The sequence below is a fragment of the Rhipicephalus microplus genome, unplaced genomic scaffold (assembly GCF_043290135.1).
Source record: "Rhipicephalus microplus isolate Deutch F79 unplaced genomic scaffold, USDA_Rmic scaffold_21, whole genome shotgun sequence".
Lineage (NCBI taxonomy): Eukaryota > Metazoa > Arthropoda > Arachnida > Ixodida > Ixodidae > Rhipicephalus > Rhipicephalus microplus.
In genome coordinates, this window is record NW_027464594.1 from 4,422,676 (window position 1) to 4,440,260 (window position 17,585).

Here is a 17,585-nt window from a genome sequence, read left to right on the forward strand (position 1 = left end):
GTAAATGCGTGCATTTAAACAGGCTCTTTATGCGTGGTACATCAGGGGCGTGGCCAAGGGGGACGAAGGTGGAATTCAGACGCTTCCGCAATTTTTAAATTCACTGGTGTATATATACACGCCTCAAGCCTCTCCTCCAAAAAAAATTCTGGTTACGCCCCTGCAATACCTGCTGGAAGCCTTTCGAAAGTCTTCTGAAAGGGAAACAGGGCAAAAACGGGACGAAACGAAATAAGAATGGCTGCACAACACAGGCGCTTACTTCATGCCGTTTCGGCGCCGTTTTCCCCTCAGTATCATATAACAACGGGACCTCCAAGACAACTTTTTCCAAAACTAAAACTTTCAATGAGCCTGAGCAGTGTGTTTCGTGATGACGTATATAGTGTTTCATAGCATGCATCAGCATATGTTACAGTGAAATTCTTGATACCATGCTATGTGAGCAATTCTATTTCAACAATGTAGCACGCCCAAATTTATTTTGAATGGTGTATCAGTTGCCGCCTTTTTTCTATAATTAGTGGAACAGTCGAATTCACCCTCCAAGAAGTACGCATCGTTATATTGGTAACTATATCGCTGCGATGAATGGCATTTGGCGCGATGCTTATACATGAAATATTTCAATGACACTACATCTAGCGCCAACACGTCTTCTGCCGATAATATCCTATTACTGACACTCTATGACGGGTATTTGCAGACTTACCGTGAGACTGACACAATGAGGTTGTACAGTCTTTCTTGCAAGCTTTCAATATTTGTATCATTAAGCCACATGCACATAGTATGTCTTGCATGGTAATAAAATTACAATCTTGATTTTTCTTTTTTTTCAGCTGAAATTGTCCCTGAGAGGTGCCAGAGGCCAATGAAAATTGGACGTTCGACAGTAGATGGGTGGAAGTGTCATTACGAGACTAGGTATAACGTACTTTTTTGCAACCGGTCGATAAGTACACACACATAAAGAAGCATGCAAGAAACACTGTGAACTTGCAGAAATCTCTACAAGCGAAGTACGCTGCACATAAAAGGGCCACTTACCAGGCTTTAAAAATACAAAAAATAGCGCAATATTCTTTCCCGATGTTTTTCGTCCTTCTTCGCACACTACTGTGACGTCTAGGGCGTACATGCCCTTGATTCGTTGATATACGTGAAATATCACATGTGAATTGTCTCCTGCACTGCTTTGCCATGTAGCCGCCCATGCGTTGTTGTTTTTCTCGCATGAATATTGTCCACAATCAACCGATCAAAATTCTTTTTTGTGTATACAACTGCGCAAGCGGCGATAACAGCGTGCAGCCGAGGAGCGCGAAATCCTGATAGGCTCTAGTGCTTAGTGTTGATATTGTTCACGTCAATTCAAGAACTAAGAGGCGAGGAGGATGCATCGTTGTATAAACGAGAGGAGAAAATCACCCGTTTTGTCTTCAAACGAGGGTGGTGAGTGGCCCTTAAAAGCTTGAGAAGCCTTTTTCTTATCGGGAAAATAGGAGGAAACAAATCTTGAAGTGTGCCACACTAACGTACTACTCCTCCTTCTTTCTTTTTTTGTATTACATTACAATAATTCCAGCAGCTTTCCTTCCTCCACGCCGGGAATGAGACCCTCATGCGCATGCTTAGCAACGCCGCACTTCAGTTGATATAGACAACAGGGTTGGTTCTGTGTTAACGTCCGGGCAACTATGAAATGCGCCAACGTGAAACGACCTCACCTCGATAACCTCGAAGAAAGATCGGATCGCCTTATGAAAAATCACAAGCCCATGATGAAAAGAGCATCAATTATCAAAAAACAATACGCATGTGACCAGCCCACCTTGAAGAACTTCATTTTATTGTGCTCGCGGCCACCGGATTTGCCATGGTCAATATTTAATGCTAAAGATACTCATGATGCTATACGAGCGTCGCTTGAAGAAAACTTGAAAAAATTGGTAGATCCCAAATACTGTGGGAATTGATAATATGCGATGCACAAATTAGGAAGGTTCAATTGCCACATTGAAGTCAGCACAACTCTACAAGACGACCGTAATGTATGCCGTACATGGTTTCCAGTGCCCAAATTATCATGGTTCCGCCTGCCATTTGTGCTCATCGTTCATTAACGTCACGTAATTCTAAATCTTGTATAAGTGAAGCTAGCGAAACGGCCGCAAGTGCGCTATCAGCGTAGCATATGTAGCCATGTTTTACATGACACGCATGTCATGATTTTCATCTTTGGACACGTCATTTGATTGATATGTGGGGTTTAACGTCCCAAACCACTCTATGATTATGAGAGACGCCGTAGTGGAGGGCTCCGGAAGTTTAGACCACCTGGGGTTCTTTAACGTGCACCCAAATCTGAGCACACGGGCCTACAACATTTCCGCCTCCATCGGAAATGCAGCCGCCGCAGCCGGGATTCGAACCCGCGCCCTGCGGGTCAGCAGCCGAGTACCTTAGCCACTAGACCACCGCGGCGGGGCAGGACATGTCATTTACTTTCGTCGTCCGTTCGCGTCACGCAATACCAAATTTGATATATTTGAAGCCAGCAAAACGAGTGCGAGCGAATCATGAGCGTGGCATGTAGTCATATTCCGACATGACACGTCTATGATGAATGTCATGTTTGCACCAGTCATATACCTTCGTCATCCAATCACGTCACGTAGTATGAAATTGCGTATATGTGGAGATGACGAAACGGCCACGAGCGCACAATGAGCGCAGTGATGTTCCCGTTCAAGGATTTTTTTTCCTTTTTCGGGTAATACCGCCTGTCATTTTGAGCCTAAGGAAAAAAGGAAATCTTCGAGATAATGCGGGGAGCCGCTAGGGGGCCGAGCCACTCGGACACCTCTCGTATGGGCTCTGACAGTTTTTAATTTTTGCGGCTGAATAAGGACAAGCACGGGATTCAAGACCATCACAGCTGTTGCCACATGGTCGGCCGACTCATCAGACGCCAGAATACACCAGGTGGGCATACTTTCTCGGGCAGCGACACTTCTTTCAAGTTTCCACAACTACGGCGTCGCCCTATAGGTACGCCATCGCAGGGTCGTCGACGCGCTGGCAACTAGGTGACAAGCCATGCCCCCGGCTTGTTCGAAGCCTACAAAATGGCTGATGTGATAATTGAGGGAGAAACGCTGTCTCCCGAAGAGTACAACGACACTCAATGATGGGTTGTGGTCTATGAACTACGAAGAAAGGCAACAGACAAGACAAACGTGGTACCAGCCACGAACGCGGGAGGTGCATCCAAGGAGGCGTCTCGGAGACTGAAAGATTTTCTGCACCGCCGGCCAGTGCCGGGAAAACCGCAACGTCCGGAAGAGGATTACAGGGTATAGGAATACGCCCAGGAGGCTGTCTAGACTTGACGCGACAGAGTCCAGCGCTCATTAAAGACGGTGTTCTACGGGCGGCAAAAGTACAGCCTGACATTGCTGGGGAAGATACTCTCAGAATCAACATGCGACAAAATACCATGATCATGAGCACACCTAGTCTGGCGAATGCGAAGGACTACAGCAACATTAAGGAAATTCAGATCCATAATAAGAGCTATGCTACGGCCACCTATATAACAGCACCAGCAAATACCTCCAAAGGGGTTATCCACAGAATACCGACGTGTGATAATCAAGAAGACATAGAGAAAATCTTGGTCAATCAATGGAACCCGACGATTCTACATGCATGACGTATGGGACTTACAGACTCGCTGGTCATTGTTTTCGAAAGGTCTTTTGTGCCGTACTTTGTGTACTGCCGCGGTTCCGAATATAGGTGCTACCTCTACAAGAAGCAATATGAAACGTGCACTACTTGTGGACGAATTGGACATCGGGCGGATGTTTGCCCACAGCCTGACAGCAAGAAATTTCGTGGTTGTGGGGTGCTCCGTCCAACTGAAAACCACCAGTGCGACCCAAGGTGTAGTCTTTGCGGGATAGGTAATCTTACAAGAGACAAAAAAATGCAAAGAACGGTTTAGGACCCCATATCTTTTGAAGAAAATATGGTGGAAGAAACAACAATGACAAGGCGATGAACAACAAGAAATGAAGTCTTTGTCGAATATTAGTGCAACACAGACATGATGTGAACAGCACACATCTGGAAATCAAACGGAGGAAAATGCCAACGCCACCCAGGACAGAGGAAGACGACGCAGAGGTCGTTCCAGCTCCTTCCCGCGAATCGCCGAAAAGGAAAGAAAAAGGACCCAACACAAACCCCGATGTACATCCAGATCAAGGTCCACACGTCAGCACAGATCCAAACCATTGGCCAAATCCAAGACAAAGGCAACGACGTCGCTTCGAGGAGAGTCCCACGAGGGTCCTGACGGTGGTCGGAGCAGCCGACAAATGGTGAGCTGGGCGGGCAAGGTATCCGGGGAGTCCTTCCCGTCTGGGAGTTCGCCTGAGGCAGTGGCAGAAGGTTCTGCCCTAGGTCAAAAGCTAAACCATATTAAGAAAAATGCTAGAGCAACTCACCCGCGAGAATGCGATACAAAAGTACGAAATCAAACAAATTAAGGAAGAGAACGCTAAGCTCAGGCAAAATCAGCTGCGTGAGTCAACTAGCCCCATAGCATCGTCTAGTCGAATTTTAACTCCTGTTCCTGCACAAAAGTCAGTAGCGCATGCAGCAAAATGAAGAGGAGAGGAAATATCTACTTTAGAAAATGAAGACCCCACAAAACCCCTAGAAAAGAAAGTCGAGAGTATGCTCGCAGAACTAAGGTAATGCAACAACAATTCACAGCATTGCAATTGCAGCTCGGAGAAATGAAACGAAGAGTCGATAGCATAGAAAAATTGACTAACTGTGGTGGAGAAAATGCAAACAGACTTGAGGTCTATAGGAGCAGGTCTGGTTAAAACTACTAATAAACCCTATACAACCGGCTGACTACGACCAACGTAATCAAGGTCGCGGGGGAAGCGACCGTTCCTAAACATGACACGACGTAATCAGTATAAAATTTGGCAGTGGAACTGTCGTGGGTATCGCCGGAAGCTGGGAAACTCGTAACAGTTCCTCAACAAAAAGGAAGCGCCAGACGTCATCGCCTTACAGGAAACTGGAGGAATTGCTAAATTATCAAACTACAAATCTTATGGTACCCCTGACGAAAAAAAAACGTCCGTAACAACCCTTGTGTGAAGAAATCTCGCAGTGAGAGAACAAGACACAAAAATCTGCGATGTTGATCATGTTCTTGTTGAGTTAGTTCCATCGCAGGAGAGTGGTGACAGTCTATTCATATTAAACGTCTACAGCAGCGCTAGACAAAAGACCAAATTTAGGTCGCTTTTAAGGAAAACGATCAGCATTGCAAACAACCGAGCACTTGTTATTGTAGAAGATTTCAATGCATCGCATGCGGCGTGGGGTTATGACAAAGAAAATATCAAAGGTAGAAATCTCTGGATTGACGCCCAACAGGACGGCCTTACGTTAATAGCCGACCCCCTTTTCCCAACTAGGATTAGAAACAGCGTATCCAAAGACACGTCTCCTGACCTCACGTTTACTAAGAATTGAAGCTTTTCGACTCAACGCACAATAAAATATGGGCAGTTGTCACAGGTCCCGTTAATTAGGGAGGCGATCGCCGGGATAATTCCAAGGGCCGAAGTATCAGCCCCCCGAACTGCACCACGAAAGCGTGGACAAATTAGAAATGGTCCTATTTGGCGCGCCAGCGGACGCCGGCTGTGGCCCAAAGAACAAGTCAGAGCCGAGATTTGATAAGCAAAACAAAATTATATTCCCAATTATGGCAGATCAAATCAATACAAAAATATGCACACTCGACAATAGTTGAATATGATATGCCACCAATCAAACAACGTACTACACAGTACAATCAGCCACACTCGAAACAATGGACACAAACAACAATATGCACTACAATGCAGTCGCATGCATCGAACAACCAAGACACTTAAAGACTAAAGAGTTAGACAACTTATTCAGTCCAAAGTCCTTGGAACAAAAGTCTGAATGAGACTCTTCCGAGAATCACTCACTCAAAGTCCAGCATTGTTGTCGTTCCGCTGCCCCCAAAGTTTCTCTTCCAGGAAACCTCGCGTCTTCAATTGGCCGCCCTCCAAGCACCATACTTCGCCGGTAACACGTCGGCTTCCCACGCGTTGCGATCGCAGCACGCGTCTTCGCTCTCTGTTGGTAGTCTCACATTCTTCTGCTTGTAGCACGAGTCTTCACCCCTCAGGTGAAAATCCTCTTCATTACCTCCTTTGTCACTGGGGACAAAAGGCTTCGCCCACACGGCGGAAAAAACCTACGCACACTAGCGCAACATTCCTTTTTCTCCTGATCTCTTTTCTCCGCTGCTCACTTAAATACCTTTCGGGCTATATTCCCGAAAATTCTCATCGTTTCGTCAGCGCGATGGACAGCCAAGGCTGGGGAAAGCCTGAGACGTTTCGAGGGCCGTCCGCGACTCGTGAAGCAACTCTGCATCACCTCGCCCCTGTCCCTCGAAGAACCTTCCAGGGCTTGCTCAGCCACCCATGTAAGGACGATGGTCGGCGAAACCACGCTTCCGAAGGGGGAGAGACTGCACGCCCGGGGAGCCTTTGGATGTTTGTTTTCTTTATCGTTGACCTTGAGGCGCCTCTCTGCACTTGGTATCGCTACTGTTGCTAGAATTCGGCGGCGCGCGCTTTTTCGGAGCGCTCGTTTGTGACAGCAGTGATGACTACATAATTGAGACCACCTTTAAAGCGGGTCCATGTAAACGAGGAGGCAGAAAATTAAAGATGATAGAATGGCATACTTTTAGAAAAATCAGAGAGAAGGAAGCATGTGATGTCATCGAAGACTTAAATGAATGTCTAGGAAACATTTAGCAAAATATTTAAATGGCAACTAAGTTCACACAGTAAGATCCTACATATGTGGGAGGCAGAAAAGAAAGCTTAGAAAAGTGGTGGAAAACGTAAAAACACAACAAACGCCTTAAGAAAAATAGCCACCCTCAGTAAAGATATTGACAAGTACGTGGAGCAACTCTGCAGACAACAATGGGAGGGAAAATGGGATGCGATGAAAAAACAAATAAGTTTCTCCAGAAAATGGGACCTGACGAGATGTCTGATAGACTCGGAAGCGAGGAAGACAGCACATGACAAAACTTTATTAGACTTGTATATAAATACAAAGATACGGAGGAAGAACGGCTTGAAGAAATCAGAGATACAATGGGGATACGACCAAAGAGCAATTAAGCTCATACAGAGGCAAATGATTCCCTCTACCGACTCATATTAGAGGCCGAGGTACGATAGGAACTAATGAAACTGAACACAACATCCACTCCGGGCCTCGATGGCACCACGAATAAGACGCTCAGGAATTTAGACGACAAATCTATCACAGCCCTCACTGAATATGTGAACAAGTGTTGGGAAAAAGGTAGGAGACCCAAACAATGAAAAACGGCAACGATCATAATGATTCCCAAGCCAGGCGAGAAATTGGATTTTGATAACCATAGGCCTATTTCCCTGACATCCTGTATAGGAAAGTTATTTGAACATGTTCTCCTCACTCGCCAATCGAACTATATTGAAGACAATGAGCTTTTTCCTAATACGATGGTAGGCTTCAGGGCAAAACTGTCCACACAAGACATTATGCTTAAGATTAAACATCAAATAGTTTATTCGGGTCTCAATAAACACGATAAAAAGGTCATAGTTGGCTTAGATCTTAAAAAGGCCTTCGATAATACATCGCATAAAGCTATACTTGCTACTCTTCAAGCGTTAGAGGTAGGAAAAAGAGTATATGATTATATAAAAGACTTTTTAACTGGCCGGACTGCAAGACTAATATTAGGTGAAGCAGAATCTCAAGAGTTTAGTCTTGGCAGCAGAAGAACGCCGCGAGGCTCAGTCTTATCCCCCTTTCTTTTTAACGTGGCCATGACAAGTCTACTGAAGGAAATTCCAGGACTCAACCATAGCAGATTACATTACCTTATGGGTAGACGAGGGTAGTGACAGATACATAGAGGAAGCTTTGCAAACCGCTGTGAATAATGCAGAAAAATATGCCACCCATACAAGATTACAATGCTCACCAGAAAAAAACTGAACTCCTTTTCTACAACCCCTACATGTAAGGGTCGGAAAAGTATCGAGGAAAACCTAACATTAAAGTCTTTGTTGGAAAAACGCAAATACCTACGGTCGAAAGCATAAGAATTCTGGGACTCCAAATTAGCTCGAGCGGGCATAACGGAAAGGCGATTAGATTACTTGAAACCAGTGCGCAGCAAACTATGTGCCTACTCAAACGAATCGCAAACCGACACTGATATGAAGGAAAAGAAAATGATTAGACTAGTACAGGCTTTTGTCATAAGTCGTATTTTATATGTGATTCCGTACCTTAGACTGCAAGTGGGCGAGAGAAGAAGGATTGACTGAATCATCAGACGAGTTTTCAAACAGCACATCGGACTTCCAATAACGACCTCTAATGAGAAATTACTTCAATTAGGGCTTCACAACACATCGAAATAGCTCACAGAAGCTCAAAGAATTCCACAATATGAATGGCTAGTGCATAGTAAAACAGGTAGAGCCACCCTAGAAAAACTGGATATGAACTACGCAAGTCAATATGGTGCCAAAAAGGATATCCTGTATGAGATCAGGAAATGTCTAGCAATCTTACCGATACCAAAAAAAAACATGACCCGTCCATCATAAGGCAAGGAGAGCTGAAAGAGCGAAAACTATACGTAACAACGTAAAAGATTTACCGGAAACAACATACGTAGACGCGGCCAAATACAAAGGAAATGACAGCGTCACTATAGCAGTAGTAGAATGCAAAGGAAATTATAAGGTCAGCGGTACGGTGAGAACGAGCTTTGCAGAAAAGGCAGAGGAAGCAGCTATTGCAATAGCCATGGCATCCACCTCGACTTCACTTATTGTTAGCGACTCCCAGACGGCTGTGCGAAACCTTGCATGAGGGCGAATATCCAAAATAGCTTTAAGAATATTTGCTGGACACAAATACCAACGAAGAAAAAAAAGAAAATGGAGGGTGTGATGAGGGGTGATTGTGGTACAGCACAATGAGTCACTGCACACAATGTCTCGTTTGGTGTAGTACACGCACAAAAGTTTCTACATTATCAGATTCTCTAAAAACGGGATTCTAAACATGTCTTGGTTAGAAATGCGAGCAGGCTCATTAAACTGCGTTGAGCGTGATCCACACGTTCCCAAGTACCCACAAGTTTCTCCTCTTAAAGGGGTCCGCAGTCTAGGCCATCTGTGAGGCACTTGAGAAATTGCCTTTCAACTGCGTATAAAGGGCACACACACAGGATGTGATTAATAGTTTCTGGCGTGTTACACAAGTTGCAGACAGGATTTAGCTCTTGTCCTATCATGCATAGATATATCGTCGCGTGTATGCAGACCAACGAACAATAGATATAGTCTGGGACCCCCTCACTGCTCCTTACCCGGCAAACAGGCTGCACACCAGATAGCTCGAGGACTCACAGATCGAGCCTCTGGATTGCCCTGGTCGAGCGAGGTGGATGGTGCGTGATTTGAGCGGATGAACCTCAACGAGATCGCTCATGATGCAGCGCGCGCACTTACCGACCACACCGCCACAGGGCAACCCCATCTTATTGAGTTAAGAGACCAATCGGGATGCACCCATTACGTACAATGACATAACAAAGCACTTTCACCTTCAACGCCGCATTTTTCTACACCCACATCTGAAACTTAACAGACCGCAGGCATTAACCCTATGCCTATTACAGACACACAAGTACCCAAACCTTGCCACGCTTCACGTTTATTATCCTGATGCATACCCCAGTGACACATGCCCATCATGTGAACACATGGCGACACTCGCACACATGCTCTGGGAGTGTGGAAAAACTCCTCCCGACTCTACCTCAAACAAGTGGTAGAGGTCCCTCAGGAGCTCACTTCTCGCCGACCAGCAATGGGCTGTCCAGCAGACGAAGTGGCCGCCAGGTACTCCTTGTCGGTCCCTACGTGGGAGACGCCCGCTACGAGCTGAGCGCGTCCTGTAGGTTTGATATAAAGTTTTTTTTTCATTCCATTTACTACTTCCAGATATATTACGCACTGTTACAGACTATGCAGAAAAACTTATCCTCCCGCACACTCATCATTGTACAAAGGACAGGCGGTGGCTGACGCCTACTTCGGACCAATACGTTCCCTAGTCCGGTAAAAATGAACCACTGCGTGGCGGAACTTCATTCGGATAAGAGTAAATTTTGCAACAACAGGGCGGACTTGAGCCACATTTTATGGGAATGCCTGCAGGCCCCCATAAGAGGCGAATTCCCAGACGGGAGTGGATGGAATACCGCGCTCCTCAGCTCTGACTCTAAATTATAAGCCCGCCTAATACGGCGGGCCGAAGATGACGCCAAGGCCCTTGGGATCATGGCCGTCGTCTAGGTTTGGTCCTTCCCCTCCGTCGCCTAAAATGGTGGGAGGATCCTTCTGCTAATAAAATAAAGGTTGCTCATCACTATCGAGATAATGCAGGAAATTTCAGGAATGGTTAAATTCTCCTATAACGACCGATAATTAGTGGTCACAGTGCGCCTTCACCTGCTGTAATCGGTTCTGGCGCATTCACCACGGAAGCGTAGCCTTTAAGATTTGTGCCTGATATTCACGCGCAGTGATTTATAGTTCACCATTGGTGTTAGACTTGAAGCCCACAATGTACAGTAAAGTAACACTATATGAATAATAAAGTCATGCTTCTCTTGTGTGGCAGTGGAGGGGCCAGTTATGAGTTCAAAAGTCGCCACTACGTGAGACACGTGTAATTATAGTATGTGTGTGCGTGAATGGAGTGGAAATTAGTACTGTTGTGTCGGAAAATATTCTGGCAATTTCATCGACGTTTGCAGAGGAAAATCCTCAAATTAGAGAATGTTCATGTCTCTGAATGGGAGTTCTGTGGCGTAGTACGGAGCATCACGGCATGATCGTGGTATGTACTCATGTTCTTATATGAAACGTATATCATGATTATTATGTTTGCACTAGTCCTATACCTTCGTCATCCATTCACGTCACGTAATACCAGATTTGATATATGTGAAGCTGGCGAAACGACTGCGAGTGTATCATGAGCGTGGCATGTAGCCATGTTCTTACATAACATTCATGTCATGATTATCATGTTTGGACATGTCATTCACCTTCGTCATCCATTCACGTCTCGTTTTACCAAGTTTGGTATATGTGAAGCTAGCGAAACGACCACAAGCGCATCATGAGCGTGGCATGTAGTCGAGTTTGCATACCATGCATATCATGATTACCATGTTTGGACATGCCATTCATCTTCGTCAAGCCCCGCCGCGGTGGTCTAGTGGCTAAGGTACTCGGCTGCTGACCCGCAGGTCGCGGGTTCAAATCCCGGCTGCGGCGGCTGCATTTCCGATGGAGGCGGAAATGTCGTAGGTCCGTGTGCTCAGATTTGGGTGCACGTTAAAAAACCCCAGGTGGTCAAAATTTCCGGAGCCCTCCACTACGGCGTCTCTCATAATCATATGGTGGCTTTGGGACGTTAAACCCCATAAATCAATCAATCAATCACCTTCGTCAACCATACACGCCAAGTAATATCAAATTTGGTACATGTGAAGCCAGCGAAACAACCCCGAGTGCATCATGAGCGTGGCTTGAGCCATGTTCTTATATAGCATGCGTGTCATTATTATCATGATTTGACGTGTTATTCACCTTCGTCATTCATTGGCGTCACGTATTACAAAATTTGATTTATGTGAAGCTAGCTAAATGACCGTGATCGCAGCATAAGCGTCGCATGTAGACATGTTCTTAGATGACACGCATGTCATGATTATCATGTTGTGACGTCTCATTCACCTTCGTCATCCCTTCACGACACGTATTACCAGATTTGGTTTATGTGAAGCTAGCGAAACGACCGCGAACGCATCATGAGCGTAGCATGTTGTCATTCTCTTAAGTAACATGCATGTCATGATTACCATGTTTGGACGTGTCATCTACCTTCGTCATCCATACGTGCAACGTAATACCAAATTTGGTATATGTGGAGCTAGTGACACGACCGCGAGCATGTCATAAGCGTGGCATTTAGTCGAGTTTTTACACACCATGCATGTCATGATTACCATGTTTGGACGTGTCATCCGCCTTCGTCATCCATACACGCCAAGTAATATCAAATTTGGTATATGTGAAGCCAGCGAAACAACCGCAAGTGCATCACGAGCGTGGCATATAGTCATGTTCCTACATCACACGCATGCCATGATTACCATGTTTGGACGTGTCATCTACTTTCGTCATCCATACATGCCAAGTAATACCAAATTTGGTATATCTGAAGCTAAACCTGCGAGCGCACCATGGGCAGACAAAAACAAAAGAAAAACAATGGCTTTTTAAGGCGGGAACAGCACGCGATCGTTCCATGAGGTGTTTCTTATTTGGTTCCCGCCTGCACCTGCGTCAGCTGTGGTGTAAATTTCAGGTCAAGCAAACATGCATGACAGAGTGCTTAAGCATGGCAGAGTGCTGTTATGGTCTAGAGCACCTGCAGAGTGGAAGCTTGCTCTTCAGTGTCCGAGTGCAAGGCGCGAACGCGTTGCATAAATGGCCCGCAATGCAGAAAGCCTACAGTGCATGGTCACGACACACGAAAAAAAAAAGCTTTCTCACCAAAAAACTACGAAAGATATGTTACGAAATCTCATTATATATAATTACGTGACTGCTCCCGTGAATGAAAATTTTCCCTCAGTTCGTTGCTCAGAGTGCAGCCGACAATGACCTCACTATTCTCAGTGGGAGGGGCCAGCGCACCACTTGCCCCTGCCCCTTCAATTCAAGCTATGTTGCGCCCGAAGATTCGCTAGTCGCGGCAGACAGGTGTTCTGTGGCGGCAGATGCTCTTAGACCTCCACGAGGGGTTGACGCGCTGCTCAGCAGGCGGCTTCTCGTTCGTGTGTTCGACTTCGGCCCTTGTGCGGGAGCCGTCGCGCCCTAGGCAAGCGTACTTGCTCGTTCTTGCGGAGTTTCCTATACGGCCTGCAAGCCCGTGAGTGTCGCACTGTGCTGCATCTTGGGTTAATAAACCCGTTGTTCTTGTTTTCCTGCCTCGTGCGTGCTTTCTGCGCTGTGTCGGAGAAAACGACGAACCCGGCCGCAGCGTCGTCGCACGCAGCGGCAGTGGAGGACGTCGCATCCCTACACGGTTGCGCTTAGTAGGTAAGCCTAGTGCAAACCTATCTCCACATAACTGGCGCCCAACGTGGTTTCGGCATGGCTTCAGAGCAGATCCCTTCGAAGCGCTCGTTCCTGTTCGATCCTGTGACGACGGACTTGATCTTGTTCGAGGCGGATGGCTGCAACAGAACAGGGTACGGCCCTCTCGGCGACCCTCTGCTTTCGTTCACCGGGAGAGATCCCTTTTTCGGAGCCTTCTACAGTGATGCGAGTCGCTTGAACGAGGACCAGAGTCCTAGCCAAGCCAGTAACGGGGTGTATCAGCTGTTCGAGACTCACGCACTTACGCGCCCGTCCCCGGCGCAGTCTCCGCTCGCTGGCCTGTCCCCATCAGCAGCACGGTTGACAGCTCAAATCGCCGCACCCAGTCCTTCCTACCGGGGGCACTCAGGTGTTGGCGGGAACGTGCTTACTGACCCGTCGTGGTCGCGAGCGCAAAGGTTTGACGATGTCGTTCGCGAGCCCGCTCGCTTAACCGACAACGTCGCCGCGTTCACCGACGCTCGCTGGCCTGAGACTCGCGTAGACGACGCTTTCGACGGACGCTGGCCACCGTGCTCCGCTGTCGACCCGTTTGCCAGTCGCGTGAGGCCTCAAGCACCAGTCGAGGCGCAAACCCTACCTCCTCCATGCCGTGTACTGGTCCTTTTTGGTCGGACGCGCATGTTGGGGAACAGGTGCGTGCACCTGTTATGGCCACACCCACCTCGGAGGAATCAACGCTGCACGCAACTGCGGCGTAGCTCCTAAACGTTCTGTTGGAAGTGGTGCGTTCGCAGCCTTGTGCTTTAAAGGGAGACCCCGAGTTCCCTCAGCCAAGCGTTCCGAGTAGCTTAAAGGTACCTTTGCATGAGTACAGCGGTATACGTATCGCATCAGTGCCACAGAGTACCTCGAGGCGCTGCACCGCTATCAGCAGGCTATGTGGCTGAGCGACAGCGTTATGCTAGGCTCTGTTTTGCCCGTGTCGCTGACAGCCCAAGCGGCAAGGTGGTACCAGCTCGTCGGCCACCAAGCTCGCTCGATGGAGAAATTTAGGGCGCTCTTTCGTAGCGAATTCCTTCCTCCTGAATACGAGCGCCGCATGCGTCGCGAGTAAGAGCTTCGCACACCGCATCCCGACGAATCTCTTCTCGAGTACGTTCGGGCTTTGCAGGAGCTCTACCTTCTTGCCAATCCTACGGCATCAGACGCCGAGAAGGTGGAGCGAGCCATACGTCAGGCTCATCCAACCTTCACCGCTTACCTTCAGAGCGCCCGTGATCGTGACCTAAACAAGCTGGCATCCGACGCGAAGCGTATGCAGGGTGACATTCTGGCGGCGCGAGCCTATCGCCCGCCGCCACCACCATCCGCGTCTCTCGAGCCTCGTTGCGCGTGGGCTGGTCGTGACTCGTCACACTGGGGTTTCCAGAACCATGAGGCGGCCTCTGCCGCGAGAGACCGAGACGCGCTCGACGTGTCAGACCGCGCTCTGCAGCCGTACTCGTACACCGGGGCGGCCACAGTTGCCCGGCAGCGTGAACAAGAACGGAAACCCCGTGCTTCAGTGCACGAGGGGATATCCGATCGTGGAGACCCCACTGCGGCTAGTGAACGGACACCTCGTAGCTCTGAGCCCCGCCGCGGTGGTCTAGTGGCTAAGGTACTCGGCTGATGACCCGCAGGGCGCGGGTTCGAATCCCGGCTGCGGCGGCTGCATTTTCGATGGAGGCGGAAATGTTGTAGGCCCGTGTGCTCAGATTTGGGTGCACGTTAAAGAACCCCAGGTGGTCAAAATTTCCGGAGCCCTCCACTACGGCGTCTCTCATAATCATATCGTGGTTTTGGGACGTTAAACCCCACAAATCAATCAACCTCGTAGCTCTGAAGGATCGCCAAAATCCCCTCCCCCCTGTTGGAGGAAAAGGCGTTGTCTGCTTTCGTTGCCGTGAGCGTGGTCACACCGCGCGTGAGTGCTACGCGCCCCAACCGACACAACGGCCTGCTCGCCCGTATGGAAACGGGGTGAGCCGTCGGTGAGCTATCCCTTGCCCGCGGCTGCAGCAGTAAGAGAGCACGGGAGGGTAACACAACCTCTGGCACCGATGGCGTGTCGCACTGGACATGACATTCCAGCCACGCCGGCACCGTTCATCGCCCTTACGATCGCTGGTCGAGAGTTTGCGGCGTTGCTGGATAGCGGGGCTTCGATCTCGCTGTTCGGCGAAAAGGTTAGGGCTCATTTGCGCAACCGCTCTGTCCGCATTCGAGCTTGCGACACTGTCTTCCACCTCGCCAGTGGTACCGCCACCTCGTGCGGCGCTGCGCGGTTGGTTGTGCGTTGGGAGAATCGCGCACGCCGACAGCGCTTTGTGCATCTCCCGGTCTTTCCGTGCCTGTGATTCTCGGTCGCGACTTGCTCGCGCGCACAGATATCGTGATTGACGACGCAAGCGGAGGCTACAGGGATGGCCCTTCCGGCGCTCTATGGCCTTTCGCTGCACCTCCCGTGGACTCGGCTGCCAGTAAGTCGCCGGTCGCCACGAGGAAGAAGGAGGAAAGGAGATCAAGTGTTGCCCCCGCGGCCCGCGTCTCCCCCTCCGACGCCAAGGCTGGTCCTTTGGCCGGCGCGGCGGAAAATGGTCCGTGCGTACAGCTTTCTCTCGAGCATAATGCTGCCGCGGTGAACGAGGTCTCGGCTATGCCGGTGACTCCCCGAAGCTCTAGTGGCCACAGCTGAGTGAAAGCTACCCGACCTGAACAGGGAGTTCGTTGTCCAAGCGGACGCGAGCAACCTGGGTCTCTGCGCGGTACTGCTTCAGGAGCACGGCGGCGTCCTCCGGCCAGTCGCCTTTGCGAGCCGGTCACCTAACGCCGCCGAGCGTAACTATAGCGTCACAGAAAGGGAATGTCTCGCTATAGTTTTTTCTCTCCGGAAGTCCAACTGCTATGTCGACGGCGTGCCATTCTTGGTGGAGACGGACCACATGGCACTCACCTGGCTTAATTAAGCGCTTGCGCGAGCCCTCGGGCTGCCTTGCGTGCTGGGCGTTGACCTTGCAGCGGTACAACTTTGTTGTGCGCTAGCGAAAAGGGAGTTTGAACGTCGTGGCTGACGCCTTGTCGCGTGCCCCCATTTTGGCGTCCGGCTTTTGTGTCCCTCGCTCCCGAGAGCAGTCGCATCAAGTAGACCCCGGGCCCTCTGGCTCCAAAGGTTCGAAAGGCGTGAACCCCGATAGCGAAGTCACTTTCTAGTCGACAGCCTCGGGTGAGGACGCATACCTGGTAGACCCTGTCACGTCCGCTGGTATCGTCTTTAGCAGAGAGGAGCTGCTTAAGGCACAGCAGGACGATCCGTTTTGTCAACACATCGCTGACGAGCTCCAAGAGCTGAGCCCCCAAGCAGAGCGTGGCGGTCTAGCCGCCGGGCACGAACAGACAGCTGATATTGCTGTCGGCGCCGAGTGCCGTACGCAAGCTGGTATTGCTGCGGGCACGTTGGACTCGTGCCTTCTTGATGCCGACGGCGTTCTCCTGCGCTATGTCCCATCTGAAGAATCTCCCCAGGAGTCTTTCAAGGTGGTGATACCCCGCAACTTAAGGAAAGCCACCCTAGGTTATTTCCACGACTCGCGGTTGGCCGGACACGTGAGTGGCCTTAAGACTTTTCAAAAGTTGTGCCGCTACCTGGCTTGGCATGAAGCGTGACGCCCTTCACTACGCCCGCTCATGCCGCGTGTGCCATTGCGTGAAGCCTCACGGGGGCAAGCCTCCCGGGCTCATGCAGCCGATCGACAGCCAACAACCTTGGCAAGTCTCGGCCTATGACATTATGGGACCTTTTTCAAGAAGCCGGAGAGGCCATGTTTTTCTCCTTGCTGTCACAGATCACTTCACAAAGTAGGTCGAACTGTTTCCCCTTCGTAAGCTAACGGCACGCGCAATCTGGGACAACTTGACCAAGGTCTTTACCTGCTTTGGCTTTCCGGCGGAGTTGATCACGGACAATGCGTCCTATTTCACGGCCAAGGTGTTTGTGGATGCGTGTGCTGCCTTTGGCATTAAGCACCATAAAACAACTACGTATCACCCACAGGCCAACCCGACCGAGCGAATCAACCGGAACCTCAAGCCCTTGCTGACAGCCTTTGCGCAGCAACACAGGGATTGGAATGCCTGTCTTAACGAGATCGGCTTCTCCTTGCGGTCTAAGGTCAATCGCTCGACAGG

The 17,585-nt window shown here is 49.2% G+C and overlaps 1 protein-coding gene across 1 annotated transcript in view; it reads left to right on the forward strand.

Annotated features, from left to right (window-relative positions):
• The window catches only part of LOC119159889 (anticoagulant protein rhipilin-2), a 62,988-nt gene extending 61,903 nt beyond the window's left edge, over positions 1-1,085 (forward strand). The window contains exon 5 of the mRNA XM_075883761.1: positions 843-1,085. Coding sequence (XP_075739876.1) covers positions 843-973 — 131 coding nt within the window. The 3' untranslated portion in view covers positions 974-1,085. The remainder of the gene's footprint in view (positions 1-842) is intronic.
• The last annotated feature ends 16,500 nt before the right edge of the window (positions 1,086-17,585 follow it).